The 20,380-nt window shown below is 43.6% G+C and overlaps 1 protein-coding gene across 1 annotated transcript; it reads right to left on the bottom strand.

The window, feature by feature from the left end:
- Window positions 1-6,545: 6,545 nt before the first annotated feature.
- Window positions 6,546-16,738, bottom strand: GGCT (gamma-glutamylcyclotransferase). Its single transcript, XM_053941703.1, has 4 exons — window positions 16,460-16,738; window positions 13,237-13,382; window positions 10,002-10,137; window positions 6,546-8,060 (listed from the first exon to the last, which is right to left on the bottom strand). Exons 1-4 carry the CDS (start codon window positions 16,580-16,582, stop codon window positions 7,911-7,913), a joined length of 555 nt encoding a protein of 184 aa, XP_053797678.1. The 5' UTR covers window positions 16,583-16,738; the 3' UTR covers window positions 6,546-7,910.
- Window positions 16,739-20,380: the final 3,642 nt, after the last annotated feature.

The following is a 20,380-nucleotide window of genomic DNA, read 5'->3' as shown; positions in this document are numbered from 1 at the left end:
CATACTCTTTAGCATGAATGCCCTCTCCTTGTCTGCAAATATATACACAGTGTATACCCTTGTTCTCCAAACCACCTCTTGGGAGCTCTTTTTAGTTGTCCATTTATTCCAATTTTTCTCTACAAGGCATAAAGCAAGAGGAATCGGGATCAGTCTGCTCTCTATTGTATTACTAAAGCAGGGCTTCTTGAAATTTTAGCCAATGTGCCCACCATATTGTAGGTATGAACTTATACTGAAATTGCCATTCAACAGTAAGTTCGTTTACGTACTATTTAGGTACAAACTTGCACATACAATTTCCCATGCAGGAAACTAATTTTTTGCCAAGATCACAAGTGAATCACCTCCACACAGACAGCAAGAATCTGCATGATCAACACAAATGACTAACAACACCCAGTAACAGTTAAACCATACTGTTGTTTCAGCAGGTCAAAGAATATCTGGAAGAATGGTCTTAGATTCTGATTACAGTCATATTAACAAAACCAAAAGACAAAACCCTTCAACAATTCTGTAAGTATGCCAACTCTGCTGCTACAAAATTCTCACAATTTCCCAAGACATTTGCAGTGATGGTAAACTTTCTCAAATGCTCCCCAGCATTCCCCTGTCAAGCTATAACTAAGCCCTGCCAGCTCACAGATTATTCTAAGTGACCTGCTACTGGAACAATCTCACTTCCATGGGTTTTCTATATCAGAAGCTGCTGTCTGCATCAGTGAAGCTTCTCTTGCTTGATGTTCTTGTCTTTCTCTTGCTTAAGAAAGACACAGTTTATGCTACTGCATTTTAGTGATATTAACTATCTACACTCAAACCAGCTGGGCAAATCAGCTTAACCCCTCAGATTTCCCAACAGGTTCCGACTTATGGTTGCTGACCTGCATGGATGCAGATAACTGCCTTAAGAGTTGGGCTCTCCAAGGGCTGAGACCTGGCAAATCCCCAGCACAACTGTTCTGGGTCACAGCCAACTCCCAGAATGACAAAACTGTTTCCAACAAACGGAATGTAACCAAGTGATCTGAATTTCTTACCACACCAGTAAATGACTGCATCTACTCAAGACAAATCAAGCTTTCATTACCCTATTCAGATGACCCACCCGAGGAAGTGTCTGATTTCTGAGTCACTCAGCTTTCCAGAACCCACACTGGTACATCTCTTTGTTCAAGAAAGCTCATTCTGTAAATGAAGACCAATCATGTTGAAAACATCATTAAGCCATAAACTTTTGTAGGCTTTAGTTAAAGAGATAGCATCATCTTAAAACATGCAATTAAAATATTAACCCTATTTTTTCAAGATACTGCATCCACCCAACATTCCTTGACTGCTTTGGCTATTCTAGGACCACATTATTCTAATGCATTTTCTTTCTTCCTAATTTGTAAGAAGAACTGAGAGAATCTTTAGAAAACCGTAAGAATGAACCAACATGGTGTCAAGTGTACAAAGCAAATAGAAGTATTTTCTTCACTATTTCAGTTCCATCTACAAAGAGCGTAAGAAAAGAAAGAAGAAATACAGCAGCAAGACAGAACATGAAAAACATGAGACCAGAAGGTCTCAAAGATGTCTGTCCTGCATCTGACTACGTCCAAGTCAGTACAAATCATGGTTGCTACTGAAAGGGGTGTGCATACAAATGCTGCAGGACAGAGCATGTTCCCGTTCACACAGGGTGATCTGCAGGAGAATGGAGAAACAAGAAACCAAGCAAAAAGGAATATAAAGTGAGGCTAAACATCAGGGAGAAAAGGAGAAAGAACAAAAATGCCAAGCAGGGAAGTCAGGACTGGGAATATGAATTCTGTGCATGATGACATATTCAATGATATTTTCAATGAAAATACTAAATATAATGCAAAACCTCACACCATCCAGTACTAGAGTACTTAGTACTTTTTATCAGTCCTTTTTAGTAAGAAAAAATGGAAATTTCCACCATTCACAGACTAAGAAAATCCATACCAGATGAAGAGCTGAACACTTCAAATAGTGCTGGAACAGAAAGACTTCCTGCTACATGTATTCATAGCAAAATATATCAGCTGTATGAAGAAACTTGACATATATGATTCTGTTTCACTAGAGCTTTCTTTGTGTTGTTGAGGGTTTTTGTGCTGTTGGGGTTTTTTGGTTGTTTTTAAAATACATGAGGCCAGTGTGTGACAACATGAGGTCTCCAGCTTATCTGCATCCCATCACCTCTCTATCTGCAAAGAGCCCCAGCTTCCATAGTGCTTCAATAAGAGTTTTTCAGTGAGGGAACACAAGGTTGCTAAGTCTTTTCTGGAAGGATCTATCAGTTTTACAATGCTAGGTTACGCATCTGGTATGTTTAAAGGTAAATGCTTATGCAGCTTATAAATAGGCATTGAAAGCACTTCCTTACTAGAGTGCATACAGTGTGCTTTGCCTTATCTTGGGCCCTCCAGATGCTGGATTCAATTCCAGTGCAATTCGTGTGATTGATGTTGCATCAGTCATGGGGATGCTGCTAGAAAAGACAGAGACCTAAATAATGTGAGATACCTCAGTGTACTGCCTTCCATTTCTCAAAAGGCTAAAGTGAATAAAATCATTTTTCTGAAAGACACCTTAAGGCTTTAGTTACAGTCAAAACAGATCACCTGTTCGAACAGCAACAGCTTGTGAACACATCTATTTGGAGACATAAGCAAGAAAAAGGGAAAGACTTGCAAGCTTGACAGAGCAGCTGAAACAGCAGAACACCTAAGGAGGAATGGAGACAGACAAGACAGATGACACCTGAACAAAGCAGGAGCCTGGTATGAGGAGACAAGAGGAGAAACGTAGAGAAAAGCTTCCTATCTCGGAAGAGAATGGACTTCTTGTTCCTAAGAGGAAAAATAAAAAACCCCAATTACTTACTAAAGAGGCTGCCAATGATGTTGGAGAGGAAATTCAGTTAGACATTTTGAGGACAGCAAAGTCCATCAGGTGAAGAAGGCAGGAAACAGACTAGAAGGAATTAAAAAGAAGCCAAGAGCAGAATACTTACCCACCTACTTGGCTGTAAAAGCCAAGAAGAAAGGGAAGACGGGGTCTTAGCCAAATGAAATGCTGATGGGAATGGAAGTGATATAAGAAGCAACAGCAAGTGTGGCAATCAATGCTATCATAAACCTGTGCCACTGAGAATAAAAAGAGGAAGCAAGATGGGGATCAGGCAAGGAATAAGGAGGGAAATGAAACAGGGAAATGAAATTTGTCATAGTAAGAGGTACAGTAAAACCATCATACTTCCAGCAAGGTTTTGTACAATCCATGTCGATAAGCTGCAGTGGTGCCAACGCCTTCTGCACGAGGGCAGTGGCACTTCTATCTTGTGTTTCCTCTGAGTTCCCTCTACTCTCAGCATTGTGCAAGCATATATACATTTCTACTTTTCTTGGCCCTGCCCTTCTCACATCCTCTTTTTACTAAGATCTCCTAGTTCTTTCTTCTAACAAAACTGGGATGCCTGTTCCACTTCCAGTGCTGCAAGACCCCTGGCAGCAAAGAATGTGCTGGTTTATTGCAGCAAGGTCTTGTCAAAGGTAAATGATGTAGATAAAGGGGCTGAAGGATCTTACAGAACAGCTAAAAAACATTTCAACTTCTGGGTCAGCTAGGGAATTGAGTCCTTATTAACTTCTGGGTCAGCTAGGGAATTGAGACTGTGTAGAATGACACAGTAAAGGCAATACAAGGAGCAACTTAATTAACAACTGTCCCTTAAAACAACTAATTTGATACCAATCTGGAATATTTCTGAAGAGCTGAAAACTCAGTCAATACTACTTCTGCAGTCTTGCTATTCTGACAAGAACTGTTCCTCTAAACTGCCTGTGAAATAAATAAATTCTGCTATTGCCTAGTTACCTGCAGCCACTAGCTGGATTATCTTCAGGATTTACACAGCACCTAATAGCCAACTCTGGCAGGACAACAGTGAAGCACAGAAACCTGAGTGCCAGCCCGTGCCAGCCCAGGGCTAGTGAAGTCCCCACTAACACAGCCTTCTGTCCGTAGCATTCGCAAGACGATCACTCTTCCAGAGGTGACGGTATGAAAACAATGCTCCATTTCACATGAAATAGAGCCCTATGCCCTTTGTGTCTTCAAATCAGATTTGTTTCCTGAGAAAAGCTATTTTACAGTGCCAGTTACTCACTACAGAGTCATTACAGCAAGAGGAGAACTGGAAATTTTGCTATGCTTGGTAATCTGGACTCTGTCAGGCCAGCATAAATTCTACTTTTTGCTATCATTGGGAGAGACAGAAAAGGGATTGATTTTCCACATCTTATGTCATGCATGCAACAGTAGTCAGTCTTTGACTATAATAAGTGAATAAAACACCTACTTCCACACAGCAGCTCTCACATTTAAAAGAACTTCAGCTATTTTACTTAGTTCAAAAACAGTAAAAAACACGCAGAGATCAGAGGCAAATGGGCACATGTGCTACACAAAAAGTCTGCCTGTTTGATGAGAAGCAATGTGATGTATTCCTAAAGGTACTAAAAAGTAGCCTTTTATTATTATAGCAAAAATGCTGCATTGGTAGAGCTTGTACAGAGTCCCTGTGCAGATCTTAAATTATTCTGTTTGTGTGAATTAAAGAACACTCATCACGCCCCACTTCACGATCTCTATCATCAGTGATGCTACACATGTCAATAAATGCCCAGGGAGCCATATGTTAACATCATGTTCCTGTAAATCCATTACAACTCGTGCTCTTGCATCGCTCTGGGGTCCCAGAGATCAGCATCTTTCAGTGGTTTTTCCTCCCTCCCTTCTCTCCCTTTCTTTTGACTGTATCATAAGCTTTTGTAAGCATCCCTAGTTATTTGAAGAGCAACAGATATAAAAGAATACAGAAGAAATTATTTCTGCCTCCATCTGGTAAAATGACAACCTTTTCTTTAAAAAGGCAGAGGCTTTGACAAAAATATTCACATCCCTCACAGGTTTTGTTCCTACATATTTTAACAGATTCCTTTGTATAGAAATGTAACTTTATATATAGTTTGGATACATTAAGAGGCCCCTGTCAGGAAGACTTTATGTGGCTTCCTTGTAACTCCTTCCCAGTAGGAAAAGATCAATAAATAATAAGGAGCCACTACTAGAAAGCAAAGAAACTTTCTCCAACCAGAGAAATTTTGGGGATTTTTTTTTTTTTAAGAGACAGAGGAGGAGGGGGCAATTCACTGTTGTCTATAAACATGGAACTGCTTTTCTACTGTAATTTACTATTTTCACATTCAACCAGCAGTGAATCCTACACGGAAAGTAGCAGCTGATGGAATCACGGAACTGATGGAATCACGGCCAGGCCACGGGGCACCATCCTGCCCTGCGAACCGCTCCCGCCTCCTTCTCTTCCAGCTTCTTTCGCGGTAGGTGGGTAAAGCACCGGGCCTAAGCGAGCGCCGCGTGACTCCACGCCTGGACTGGGACCTCCGCTGCGGCTTTCGGGGAAGCAAATGGCTCGCTGCACCCCGCCACGGCCGCTCACGGGGCAGCGGGGCGGCCGCCAGGACGGCAGGGGAGCGATGCATCCCTCCCGCCTCCTCCGTCCCTGGGACTTCGCCACCCTTCCCCAACAGCCCTCAGGAACACCACATCCTCGCCAGCATCTGGAGCACCATTTACGCCGGGCAGCGCTGCTGTGTTTCGTACGAAGGCGCTGTCTCCGCGCTGTCCGCGGAGCTGCGGGCGCTGCTGCCCGTCCCCGCTCCCCACTCCCCGTCAGACAGCGCCGGCCGCCGGGCGGGAGGGACCCTCCTGAGGAAATACGAAGGAGCCCCGAAGTTTCCAGTTCAGGAGCGGCGCAGCCCTTGCCCTCCCACCTTTCACGCGGTACCACAGAAACTTTGCTTTACAGAAAGCACACACTCGAACCCGCCAGCCCTCTCCCCCGGGAGCCCGCCTGCTCCCCGGCCCGTGCCCGGCACTCACCGCGGCGCCGAAGGGACGGAGGCCAGGGGAGGAGCCCACTGGCGCTTTCCTCACCCCCTCCCGCCCCACACTCGGTCTCTCCTCCCCGGCGGGAAGCGGCTCCTCCCCGTGCAGGAATGGCCCAAGGCTTTCCCTTCACCAGCATAGCATTGCACTCCGCACCCACCCCTCCTCCCCCGAGAGGTGCCAGGGGTCCCCTGGCAGCGACCATTTCCCTCGGTCAAGCTCCCCCCGCGCAAGGATACTGCCAGAGGAGTACTTCATGCATAGTTTCGCGCTCCCTACTGACTTTATATCCATTAAAAAGCCACAAACAGCCAATGGAGGCTTCAGCTGCATCCCCACATCAGTTTTTATTTACATCAGCAACGCACTCTGCACAGGGAGGTCGTGGAGTCTCCCTCTCCAGAGACATTCCAAATCCACCTGGATGTGTTCCTGTATCATCTGTTCGAGGTGACCCTGCCTTGACAGGATGTTGGACTAGATGATCTCCAGAGATCCCTTCCAACCCTAACAATCTGTGAATTCTTGAGGGGTGCACACTGAACAGGCATGGCGAGGTTTAGTAATCACAATTTTATTTACTCAAACTAGACAGTGCTAATACGGAAAGTACCATGTTTTACAGCAGTCACCATGCCCCACTCTGGAAACAGATATATTACATCAGGACAGCAGCTACACATACTTGGCAGAAGTTTATAGAAAACATTTTATACACAGAAGACATGGTCAGTCTGTTATTTTATCATTTGCTTATCTAAGCAGTCACACAGTGACATCAATTATATCTTACACCTCTCTGTACATCAAGAGAAAAAAATACACTGTGAAGAAGATAAGCCAAATCTCAGTGATTTGACACCTTCCAGGTTGTCAATTTTCCCTCATCCCCCATAGACTAACTGCAGGGGTTGCAAAGTACCACGAAAATAAATTCTCTATATGCGACAAAAGCTTACAGTTTTGCATTGGATTGTCAAACTGTGGGGAGAAAAAACAAACAAACCAACAAACCAAAAAAAAAAAAAAAACCACAAGAGGCCAAGTCTGTTAATTTAGTGTTTAATACAGAAAAAAGCCACAGAATAAATGTGCTAGGGCTCAAAGGAGACTTTCTGATTTCACTGTACCAAGGCCTAGATAGGCAAACAAGCCATTCAAAAAGGTATTTAAAAAAAAACCTTGGAAATATCAAACTAAAATGATTTCTTTAAAAATCTCTTGGTTATAGCTAAACAGTTCACCTATGACTTTCACTAGACATTGAAAGGAAGGCAGCTATGATGGTTTGAATGAGATGCTTTGCTGAATGTTGTCTTCAGGCCCAGGCTGCCTTTTGGGCTTATGCTTTAAACATGGAAGCAGTTAAAAAAACACTAGCTTTTTTTTTATTAACTATAAAACAGGAACAGGAACTCCATGGCATCATATAGGCTGGGCTTTAAACCATTAAGAGAAGTAGCAGAGAAAATCTTTAGCCTTAGAGGTTTACTTTGCATCTAACAAATGTAGTCATATATACATATAACTTGTACAAACAGATGACCTGATCCTGCAGCCCTTATTCCTCAGAAGGCAACAGGTGCCAAAACTCATGAAGATGGCCTTTTTCTTTTAAAAAGGTCAGTAAACTGGACATGAAGCACAAATTTACATGCAGCACTGCATGACAATTACAGAAAAATAATTCCTAAATCTGCAATGTACTTGCAGCATGTACTTGCAGCATGTACTCAAGCTATACATACAAAAAGAAGTTACCAATGTCAGTGTGTCTTCAGACTGCAAGTTATGTCTAATGGTTTACTGTAGATGCACAGCAAATTCATCTTTTCTTGATAAATAAAGAAACTGCTGATCAGCACAGTGAAGAAACATATCTAAATCAAGGTGAATGGCCAAGCAAATGCAGAGGCATTCTATGCAGAATTTATTTTCTCTGCTTTAATAGCAGCTTCAATCTCTTCCATAATTGGCACCGGTCCTGCATAATTATTAGTTTCAATAGCTTCTAATTTCTCCTGATAATCAGTTGGCAAGCCATTCTGTTTTGCACCCATGCAGATAACCTATAATTAAAACAGAAAAAAAAAGCCTTCAGTAATAAAAAGGACAGACTCCTCCAAACAATCACTTGAGTAGGAGGAACCATTTAAGTTACCCAGAGAATTTATCTCAAATAGTGCTATTTGTACCTAAAGTTAGCCAAAGGCTTCTGGGAGACTACTGAAGACCAGAACAGCGTGAACAAAATTATGCTGAAAAGGCTTTTAACTACCCCTGAGATTCTGATGTGTTACTGAAGTGCACAAGACTCTCTAATTAAGCTGTTATTCAGTTATTCTGTTCTTTCTTCCAGACAGGATGATAATTTCAATAATATATGCTGCTTCTCATTCAGATGTGACACTAAAGTTGGCTGAAAATTTAAAAAATAGTTATTTTTAAAACTAAGCTGTCCAAAACTAAGCTGTACAACAACAAATACCTAGACGGGGTGCAGGAATAACAAACAGACACTTAACTCAGTGAAAAAGCACAGATTCCTTAGTTTGTTAATGCTGCTTTACTTCCATACATGAAATAAACTGAAGTATTGGTGCAGAAGAAAAGATGTGACAGTGAGAGAAGAAGAGGAAGTTGTAGGAACACAGCTTGAAGGAGACACCAGCAAGCTTGCATATAGAAATGAACATTCTAAATATGCTTTCATGCATTCAACAGCATGCACTTCAAGGATGAGGTGTCTGGAAAGAATGAATTTTGCCACAAAAAGTACATAACAGGAGATGGATGTAGTTCAATCCCTGTTTGCTAATGCAGTAATCTTTTAAGTTTTTAGCTCTCCTGCCTGGTTAATTTAAGCAAAAACAAAACAAACAAACAAACAAAAAAAACCCAACACAAAAACAAACAAACAAACAAAAAAAGCTGGGGGCACAGGAGAAGAACAGAACTAACTGCTCCTGAAAGGACCAGGAGGGAATGATAAAGTTGCCAATAGCAGAGGTCTGCACTTTCAGCATACCAATGAGAGCTGACACACAGCAGCAGACTATGATCTGCCTTGCCATGAGGTGGGTTGGCAGGGAAGAGGTTTGTGGAAAAGCAGAGCCTGCTTTCTAAGCAAGCCCTCTCTTCAGCAGTCCCACAGCAGCTGGCCTTAGCTGTGCTCCTGGAAGCCATTCATAGGAGCGAGTTCCTCAGTTTGGAGAAGGCAGCACACTTGGGATTTCACAGGCTCACTCCTGGTTCCTGCACTTCAGGTAGGAAAAGCCAGCAGCAGTGATGTCTGTGGAGCAGTACTAAAGCTGCACCACTCAGACACACAGCCACACCACCCCAGCCTGGGCCTGCACAGATCTCACAGGCTAAGCAGGTCAGGCCTGCTGCGTGACTGGGTCATGTGTCTCCACAGAGTCAGTGTTGCAGAACAGTGTTGAAACACTTCTGCCTCACCAGCCATCAAGGGGGAACCCTGCAGTGCTCTGCAATGCTGCTGGAGCCCTGTGATGTACTGGTGATGTGTCTGGTAAAAGGCGACAGCTGCACCCTGTTGTGATAGCAAGTGCTTCCCGAGACAGTAAGGATAATCCACATCCTGGAAACGACAAGCCAGGTGCTGTATTTTCCCCACAGAAAGCCAGGTGCTGTATTTTCGCTCTGTCCTTTCAGTGGAGTAGTTAATTTTTCAAACAGAGAATTGCCACATATATGTGAACAGCATCCTCCAGAAATCCTTGTGCCAATCACAGTTAATTCACAAGTTAAGGAGGGGCCTCCTGTAAAGTATAACTAAACCAAAAACCCCCAGCTGATTTAATAGGCCTGTAAGAGCTAGCAATCTCCTGTGAGCATCATTACAGCAGTATATTGCACAAGGACTGTTATACCTTTACTGTAGTTATGCCTTCCATCCACTGTAATCAAAGTACTTATTAAATAGCACAGAAATACTGCATTATAAACTTCTGTACACTGTTCCATAATTAAAGTGCTGCAACACCTACCTTTTTATACTGTGGAGAAGGGGGACCAGAGACATAGTCCTTCATCTGGTAGCTTCGACAGGTCAGTACCTTTCCTGCTTGTGTGTGGACATTAACTTCTATTGGGACATAAATGCCATCCTCAACTCCCTCTTGCCTGTGAAAGACATATATATTCCTATCATGTCAATTAACCAATCCATCTTTCAAACCAACTATGCAATTAAACATATGGATTTATTGTAACAGAATTCAAGGCAGGCCACTGGTCTGTGCTTTAATATACTTAAAAAAAAAACAAATGAAGCAAAACATATTTCAGTGCTTTTTGTGCCAACTTGTTTCATATAAGAAAATATGTTTTTAGAGAAGAAGCAGCATTCACTTTTATCATTTCAGCTCTGTAAGAAACGATGACTTGTGATTAACCTGCAAAGTCAGAAAAAGAATACTCCTAAACTAATTACTGTGGAAGACAGGTAGTCTGAAAGAGAAACACAAGCAAGATTATCAGAATTAATGAGACAGACACATGTTCCTTAGCTGCCACTCAGATAAAGAAACAATTGCAATGTTTTATCTTGTCCATTGTGTTACATTTTAGTAAGGGGAAACTTGCACAACTTGTGCAATGCACTTTCCAATGAATAATCCAAGACACCTTATAACTTGCACAAGACATACAGAGCAGTAATGAGTTAGGTCAAGGCAAAAAAACTATTTGGGTTTTTTTTTAATTAGCAAAATTATGCTTCAAAAAACAAAGACTCAAAACCAAGGCTATTTATTGTCCTCAACCACTGGCATTTAGCCACCAATAAAAATCTGAGGAAACAATAAGAAGTAAACGAGAAGCTTAAGCAATACAAGAGACTTTATAGCACAATTAACTTTAGATGTACTTTAGGTACGAGTCATAACATGGTTTTAACCCTGCTTGTCCAATATAAACTTGGCAACTCATCTTTTTCTAAAAGACTTGCTACCATTTCAAGTTATTTAATGTACATAATGTGGGCCATGTTAGCGAAGGAGCTAGGTTAAGTGCAAGTTCAGACTGGAAGCTAACTGCAGATTCAAGGCCAGCAGACTACAAAATAAGTCATGAGGTTGTGTGAGAGCAAGAAAACTGTTCAGTAACATCCACTGCTAGAATCTATGAGGCAAAGTCATTATTTAGTCTGTAACTTAGAGATTTGTGAAGTACAGAGGACAAAAACCCCACAGAAGTGACTGAGGCAGCAAAAAACATGAATTTGAAGCCAAAGAGTTCTGCCATCTAAGCAAAAGGTTCCTCTCCCATATTTGTTTTCTATATATTACATTATTTTGTTCGTATTTCAACTAATTACATGCAGCTTCAATTATACATCCCCTCCTCTGCTTCTGGATAACAACACAGAGACTACCCAGATTCGGAGGGGAAAAAAAAAAAAGGCTGGGCATTTTCTTTTTGGATACATGGTAATTTCAGGAAATAACTTGGTGGAGAACCTACAAATATATCAGCTTGCATGCAGCCAAAGGATCCCAAGACCTTCAGGAGAAGCATCTGCAAGCTCATTTGAGTGGTTTAGGAGCGATTCTTAGAAGAGCACTGTTGACTATGATTATAAAAGCCAAGAACACATCCAATTTCCAGTCTGCCTCCATGGCATCAATGAGGCAACTGGGAAAAAGTGATCTGTAGTGCTAGTGTCCATGCTGCAGATTTTGGTGGTTACAGCACTCAAGTCTCTAGTACCTTAACAAGTATTGAAATTTATCCCATCAAACAAGTTCCAGGGATCTGCAATCGTACACTTTGTGTACTGTAAACAGTGTGTAAACACTTACGGAAGTCAAAATACAAAATACTGTCCCCATGGAGGGGAAACACAAAAGCAGATGCTGTTGGACAGGATCATCATACTTAGGAAGTTTATGCTTCAGGAAAGGATGGTAAATCAGGTTTAAGTAAAGGTCAGCAGAAGGGGATCAGGATGCTTAAGTGCTACAGTAAGCAAGAGCAGAGGAACTCAGGAGATAATAAAGCAGGGACTTGTGAAGCTGTCCCCAAGCACAAGCATGCCAACGAGATGCCCATGCTCTCTTGCTAGAGGATAACACTCCCAGACAGGACAAGAGTGCTCAAGAGTGGCCATTACCATAAGGTGCTAACAGAACTTGGGCAACAACTTTTGTTGTATTTCAGGTTCACCATAGGCAGCAAAAAGCACATTGGAACCAAGTTTCACTGCCAGGATTTTAAGGACATGTTTACACACTAGAATTGCATCAGTAGCAGAGGCAGGAGAACAGTATTGAGGTAGTGCTTTCACTGGGTTTATTATGCCCTGCTCCCTTGTTTTTACTAGCCCAGACTTCTACTGGAATTGTCAGTGATTAACTGCTCTGAACAAACAATCCTTGTGTACCAGAAGCACCATGCTGTGCAGGCACATCTCAAAAGCTGCAACAAGCACATGGCAGCAGGCAAAGTTTTGGAGATTACATTCTAAGCCCTGTCTTAGACCCTGCAAGAAGTCATGCTGTTCCTTGCTTTGTTTAACCAGGTGGTCTTTTAGACTTCAGCCTGGGATCAACTTGCTCAGGGTTCCTTGAACGTCTCTTAATTACCAGGCACAGGTAGAACATTCTACAGCATGCATTGTAAAGGTGTAAGGAGGCCCTCCCATTCAAAGGGGGAAACTTTAACACCCCAGCTCTCTTCTTGGATATTCCTCAAGCTCACAAAAGTTTACATCCTTAAAAGAGATGACATGTTAACTTCCTCAAAAGATCACTTTGCCTGTATTAAAGATCTCTCTTCTGCAGTCTTGTCCTTATCTCTTCCTTTTCTGCTACAACTGGAGTCTACAGAGGTTTACAGACAGACATTGATGTCAGTCTCAAAGGAAATTCTCCCTAAAGTAATGGGAAAAACACCATAGGACAAATACAGATTTTAGAAATTTGAAAGAGACAGAAAATTGGGAAGACAGTTTGAAAAAAACTGAAGGAGCATGACTTCAAATTAAGGTCCACAGATTGTTAAAATACCCCTAAAAGTAGCTTTAGCTTGAAAATAAAGCTATTTTAATCACAGAAGTGTCAAAAGTCAATACACATCCTGTGAAATAGAATTCACATATTAAAAGCAAAAGCATCTTCTTGATTCCAACACCATAGCTTCCACACAGCTCTTTACCAGAAATTAACTAATTTTCAATTGCTCTCTAAAGTAGTAGAAGACAGCAGAAGTTAAGTCACCTACTTATCCAGCGAACTTAGATTGCAAGCGTTCATTTTCCACACTATTCCCCACACTTCGTCCCCGGGGCTCTGAGCAATGGTAGCTGTACCTCCGTGCCAGACAGAACTTGTCCTGCCTTGATGATGGCCAAACTCCAGCTTAAAATCCTGCAAATGAAAGCAACGCAGAGAATCAATCTCCCCTTGAAATTAGGGCTGTTGGCTATTCTTGACATGAAAGGGGCAGCCAAAGGACAGTAGTACACGTAGCCAGTTGGAGACACAGAAGGAAAAACAGACAGGTGCCACCTACCTGGTGCCAAATCCTTTGAAGGTTTTTGTGATAAGACTTAAATGCTACTATGCAGGATCCAGGAACATAGTAAAGGTAAAGAAGTTTACAAGATGGTGAGCTTTGGGTCCTGTCCTCATGCACTAATAAGACTACTGAATTATAAAATACCATCCCTTGTATTTTACAATGTCTTGTGCCATCTCACCACTCATCTGGAACATTCTTGGGTATTTTTAAGTCAAGGCATATGTCTCCTTCAGTGAACTTATTCAGGTTTTTGCAAGTAGAACCATTCTTTTACGAAACAAATATCACTTTTTCTTGCAAGCATATCAAATATTAGTATACATGAAAAAGAGAATAATGGATTATTGAATGGTATCAATGTAATTTCTCACCTGACTCAATACACTCAGTATTAACCAATTTGTGGATCCTTCCCTAGCAGTACAGAAGGGAACCACCCCCTCACCCCTCAATCCAAAACAAGCTTTAAGGAAGCCTAAGTGCTTAACAACAACAAAAATACCTATGCAGCCCCACAGCTTTGTGTATTTCTTACAACCACCCTCTTGAACCTATGATTTTGATTTGAAACATACACATGTACACATTAATATTCCCTGGGACACATCACTCTCTTGTAATATGTCCTAATAGATATGGGAAAAAGGTTGCAAAAAAAAAAAAAAAATAAAGCACTTGGAGGCACACACAGAGAACACCTATCAATTTGTGTGTGTGTGCATTAAGTGACAGCAGCCTGGCAAAGCCACACTGTTTACTCTAGCAACAGAGTCATCTTCCTGCTCCATAAAATGTCCCTTATTTAATCAATTTCACTAGAAAAGGTTTACTTAGACGCACCAAGTTATCTGCACAAAAGTCCAGTCAAGTCACAGACTGAAGTTACAGATGAGGACAAGTAATTGCAGGGCAGCTCCAAGGAAATCCTGGATAGAATCAAGTACTCTCACTTCAGTCTCATTAAAAAAAAAAAAAAGGGAAAAACCCCCTATCAATTTTTGCTTTATTCCTCCAGTTACATTTTCTTGGACCTGATCTGCACTGAATAGCTGCAAGGAGCTGTATAAAATCATCAGGCACCACCCAAAAAACAGCAACAGAGATTGCACAGAAACAGCACAGTTCACTCTGGTTCTGGAAGCAGGAAACTCTAAGTTACACCATGTGTGTAACTTACATGTGTGGGAAAAAAACACAGTAGATACTTTTTTGGGTCAAGAAATTGGTCTTTGGTCCTTCTAAGTACCAGTGTAATACCCTTTCTGTGCTTGTTACACATCCCATTTCTTAACATCTTTTGGCTGAAGATTAACAAAGCTTTAAAAATTAAAATTAGAGGGAAGTTTAACTAAAGTTTAACTGAAGTTTTTACTTTAGTTTAGGATCCAAAGCATTCTGTTTACAGGCTGTTTCTCCTTTTTTTAAGCCCAAGTGGCACTATCACAGAGCAATTAATAGGAATCAGCTCCAACCTTCCTGCAGTCCCTTACTCCCTAGCATCAGTGATTTTCCAGCTGGAAGCAAGGGAGTGAAGCCACCCGGTGTCGGCAGGGAACATAGCAATCAGTCAAAGGCCAGCTAGAGAAGGCAGCCAACCTGCAGTGGGGCAAGGGTTGCTTACTGACTAACCTGGAAATCGACCTGAAGAAGCTTGCTTTTATTCAAAGATAAGCACACACTACTAGTGCCTTTCTCCCTGCCTTCAAGGTCTGATCCTGCAAGGTGCTGGGCTCTCAGCACGTTCAGTGGAGGGGCAGCTGTAAGTTCCTCATGCTTTACAGGAGCAGGTTGATAGTCCCAAGAGATACCAAGTATCTGATTATGGGGAGTTTATTAATGACAAGTTTTTGGAACTTCTTCATATACTCTAACATAGATAATTTCCTGCCAGTTACCCCAAGAGAACCTTCAAGTCATCTGTAAGTGGTGTCAATTGATGCTCTGCTCCTTCAAGCATCCTTCCAGTTGCACAGATCTGTACATCAACAGCTTTAATGACCACAAGCTCATATTTCAAAGCCTACACTAAAGCCAAGCTGATACAATGGTATTTAATAAACCTGGCAGGGAGAGAACTGCCCTGTAGAGTGTATGATGGTGTCAGCTGCAGGTGTGCAGAGCTGGGTGAAAGCTCCCATCTGCCCATCACACAGCACAGGGAGAGCTCCTCACCTGTACCAGGGACACCTCCCACTAGACTGGTTTGCTCAAAGCCCCATCCAACCTGGTCTTGAACATTACCTGGGATGGGGCATCCACAACTTCTCTGGGCAACCTGCTCCAATGCCTCACCACCTTCACAGTAGCTTTACATTTCAAAGTCCATAGTGCTTTACACACGGGCCATGGGTCATGGATCATGGCTGACAGCCTGGAAGGTTAAGTCCTGTCAAATAACCCTGGAGCAGTGGGACTACCACGAACATTCCTTCTACTGTGGGCAGCCCCGGCAGCAGGCCCTGGGTCAAGAAGCACAGGATAGCCAGGGTTGGAAGGGACCTCCCGAGATCATCTGTCCAACCCCTCCTGCCAAGGCAGCGTCACCTCAAGCAGGTGACACAGACACGCACCTAGGAGGGTTTGAAATGTCTCCAGAGAGGGAGACTCCAGAACCTCCCTGAGCAGCCTGTTCAGCGTTCTACCTCCCTCGACGTAAAGTTACTCCTCATGCTGAGGTGAAACTTCTTCCATTTTAGTGTACGTCCGTCGCTCCTTGTCCTGTCACTGCGCACCACGGTAACAGAACCTGGCACTACCGTCTCGACGAGGACCCCCCGCCTGATCCATGCTGGGGCCGCCCCCGTGGGAGGGACGGACGGGCTGCAGCACCAGACCGCGGGCAGCCGTGGGGACACTCGGGCTCCTGCAGGAATGTCGGGCTGCCTCAGCCCCCCGCGGCCCCGCCCGCCGCCCCCTCACGCACCTGCAGGCGCGCCAGGGCGCAGAGCGCGGCCGAGGGGTTGCGCAGCAGCAGCCGCTCCCGCAGCAGGTTGCTGCCGTACGCGTAGTACAGGAACCAGCAGCCGCTCTCGCCGCCCGGCTCCATCGGCCCGGCACGACCCGGCGCGGCCCCGCCGCTGCTTTAACTCCGCTTTCCCGCCCCGCCTTCCCCGCTGCTTCCGCCGCCGCGCGGGAGCCGGCGCGGAGCGGGGCCGTGACGCAGAGCGGCGGCAGCGCCCGGCAAAAGCCGCAGGCGGGCTCCTGGCGGGGCCGTGACGCGGCCAGCAGCGATCCGCCCCTCCAGCCAGCCAGCCAGCCAGCCAGCCAGCCAGCCAGCCAGCCAGCCAGCCAGCCAGCCAGCCAGCCAGCCAGCCAGCCGGGAGCCGGGAGCGGCGCTGGGCCGGAGCCCCCGCGGCTCTCAGGGCTGAGGGGCACAAGCCGTGAGCTCGTTCATCTCCTCGTTCAGTCTCCTCGTTCATCTGGCTTGGCTTGTAACATTGAAGTCTCGGTTTGAACAGCATGGAAAAGAACCCAAGTTTTAGGAGAAAACTTTCATCTTTTTTCTTTGTTTCTGTTTTTGTTTTGTGGGTTGTTTTTTTGTGGTTTTTTTGTTTGGGTTTTTTTCGTTGTTTTGTTTTTGGTTGGTTTTTTGTGTAGAATATCGACGGTTCCAATAATTTAAAAAGCGTTACGAAAAGCTGGTTGGCTCTCTTTTAGAAGAATGTAATTTTGATACAAAAGAGTATTGCTAAATTGCTACGTGCTTCAATATAATCCGTATGTAAGATTTTTCTGTTTAGAAGGAAAGGTCCACCTCCGCCCGCAAGGAGCAGCTCAAAGAAAGCCCGGTCAGGTAGCACAGCACGCACTAACGCCTGGAAACCCTGCCTGGTCCAGCACCTCAGCTGCTTCCTGGGGGGCATCCTCTCTGGGGAGGAATAGGCTGTCAGCGTGCAGGGCCTGCAGCCCCTGGAACCGAAAAGGGCATCCTGGCCACCTCTGAGAGAAACAGTGATGATTTGTAAATGCATTCAATGAGAAGCAAAGTAGAGCAGCTTTTCCCAGCTGGGAACGCTCAGAGCAGAGTAAGATGGGAATGTGCAACGGTAAAAGGTGAAAAGATGCTCGTGTGTGGGCAGGCAGAGCTGCACAACCATGCATGGAGGCACTTCTCCCTTCCTGACAAAAGCAATGCTGGAGTGGAACAGGAGGAGCCCTTACTGCTGGCTGCAGAAGCAATACATACATATGTATCACACAGCCAAGGAAGGCTGTAGTTAGCAATAGCGTAACTGCTAATGGTGGGATACCACTCATTAATGCAGGTAAAGCAGCCCTCAGTGCAAGATGGCTTCCTGAGCAGAGGCAGCTGCTGCAGGATTTAGCACAGGATCCCTGACAGCACAGTGCCTGGCCTCTCTGGGCACATCCCCATCCTGCCATATAGAAGGAAAGCAGCTCCTTCCTTCAATGTGTGTTCAGTACTCATGTGAGTCCCTGCTTTAGTTTTCCCAACACAGACATTGGGAAGACAGATTCATCATGAGCACATAAAGTGATATAAATGATTCTGATCCTTCCTGACCAGTACCTTTCTATTTTTAGGAATTATTTTTCAGATGTAGGAACCAAGTATTGTAAAGTGAGAGGGATTACCCAGGTCATAGGGATACATAGCAAAACTCCCTCACTCCTTACAACAACCAGTAGCTGAGCCTGTCTTTTGAAAACCTGCTTCTGGTATATGCTTTTAGTCCCTTTTCCCTAAGGACATGCAAACTCCATGAGAAGTGTCTCTCATCTTCCGTCAGCTTCTGGACTGTTGCCTAATTTCAACCAGAAAGCAAGGGGTTTCAAAAATATCTACGTTTCTGCTGATCTCAAGGAGAGTCAAGAGGATGGCTGTGAGACAGCAGGGATCCCATGAGGGAAGCTTCCAGAGGGGCCTGTAAAGCCCAAGGGACTAAGCCTGCTGATGAGCAGGTTTTCCAGCCTAGGTGCTTGCTGCACTACACATTCGGGCTTTATATGAGCTGTCCCTTGTGAGCTGAGGTGGACATTTCTTTCTAAACAGAAAAAACTTTGATAGAGGTTGCAGTGAAGCATGTAACAATTGTTACTCTTTAATCTCAAAATGACTTTCTAAAAAAACCCCAACCAGCCTTTGGTAACACTTTTTAAGTTGTTGAAACTTTTGACGTTCTGCTCAAAAAAAGCCATTCTTTTTATCAACACTCAGAGTTTCAACAACACTTGTGATGATTTTTCATTCAAAAAGCATGTTGATGTTGAACAAGGTGAAGTTTTTCTCCTAAAGCTTTTGTTCCTTTCCATGCTGTTCAAATCAAGACTTCAATGTTATGAGGTAAGTCAGATGATTGACAAATGAGGAGATGGAGCCCCTGGTCTCATGGTTGGGTTTGTACACTGGAAAACCTCTGTTAGTAAAGGCAGCTAGAAAAATTACCCTCAATTTTATGGGAAGATAATCAGTGTAAAACACTGCCACTTGCAATTCCAAGTATTTCATCCTTCAAAAAGGCCTTTTCAAATTAAAATCTTTTGAGGTTTCCATTTTCTGCGGTCTGTACTGAATATCAAGCCTATTCTTTTACCAAGAAACATGAGCCAATACTTCCAGGAGCGTGGTTTTGGTATGCATGGTGTCTAGACATAACATGATGCTAACTCAGGTGCTATTTGAACTACCTAGGTAAACCTTAGATCTATGGTGATTATTTTTCTGAAACTGATTCAATCAATTTGCACTTCTGAAATCCATTTCTTCCCAGCTGGCCAGTCTGATGGCAAGGCAGCATGGGAGGGAAGTGAATTTGCTCTGGAGTGAAAGCTCTGCAAGTCTTTCTGCTGATGTATGTCCAAATCATGACCAAATGGCTGTATGTGCATAGGGAAATACTTGGGCACTATGTGCAGACCTAGCTTGGAAACCAAAAAACAGGGAGGAGGATCTTTCCTGTAGGAATTTGAGTAGAAACCTGACAGGCTTTGGTGGTGCTACCAGATTTCACACTTCTGCTGCTTCATGACCTTTTCAGGTGAAAACTAACTCTCCAAGAGATGAGTGTGTTAAAGTCAGTTCTAGGTGCTCTCCAGAGCAGCTGACATGAGACCTGTGTTAACCTGTTTGAAGCCCCAAACAATTTGGAAGCATTGTTTCCCTTGCATGTCGCTACAAAACCTGCACAGAGTAAGCAGTCAGGAGTACGCCTCCCGTTCGGGACCTTCCCAAACATGGGCGAAAGCTCTGGATATGCACAGCTATTTGTGCATTGTCTGTGGAGGAGATCAACAGGGTTATTTATGCAAAGAAAGCAGGAATTTGTTTCCATCAGTTTTTTTGCCTAGATGCAATATATTCCTGAGCATATCCTATGGAGGTTTTGGGGGGGAGAAAAAGGAAATTAGGAAAAAATAAGGAATTAGGGAAAAAAATTAGATGCAGTGGGGTAAGCTAGGCCTCCTGAAATGTCTGCCAGTCACTCAACATGCCTCCCCATCACTCCCTTTACACCCCATGGTTGTCACAGCATGAGCTATAATTGATACTGAAGAATGAAAAGAGAACCTGGAGGAATAATAAGGACAACTGATGCAAATGAACTGCATGTGCAGTCCTCCCCACAGCTTTTCACTCCTCTCTGAGGAGCCCTAGTAGGATGTGCTCTGCAATTAGTATTTCATCGAAATGATAGCTTTTTGCTGTGAGATGGTTACAGCTGGTGGTAGCTTCTTAATATAGTGTGCAAGGTCTGGGGGTCTGCAGAGATTTCATGTACATGCAAATGAATGCAAATGATTTGACAAGGTGTCATGATGTTGCTGTGCTTGTTCCTTCCCTACAATATGGGGACCATGCTGTCCTGCAGAAACTCAGCCTCTT

This window comes from Vidua chalybeata, chromosome 1 (assembly GCF_026979565.1).
Source record: "Vidua chalybeata isolate OUT-0048 chromosome 1, bVidCha1 merged haplotype, whole genome shotgun sequence".
NCBI classification, from domain to species: Eukaryota; Metazoa; Chordata; class Aves; order Passeriformes; family Viduidae; genus Vidua; species Vidua chalybeata.
The sequence above is the reverse complement of the archived record's forward strand: the minus strand, read 5'-3'. Positions and strand labels throughout refer to the sequence as shown.

Excerpts from the sequence above, each read along its gene's own strand:
- GGCT (XM_053941703.1), bottom strand. The coding sequence starts at position 16,582 with ATGGAGCCGGGCGGCGAGAGCGGCTGCTGGTTCCTGTACTACGCGTAC. Across the intron at positions 13,383-16,459 it reads GCGCCCTGGCGCGCCTGCAG|GATTTTAAGCTGGAGTTTGG; the intron begins GTGCGTGAGGGG and ends TTTCATTTGCAG. Across the intron at positions 10,138-13,236 it reads AATCTAAGTTCGCTGGATAA|GCAAGAGGGAGTTGAGGATG; the intron begins GTAGGTGACTTA and ends TGTCTTTCACAG.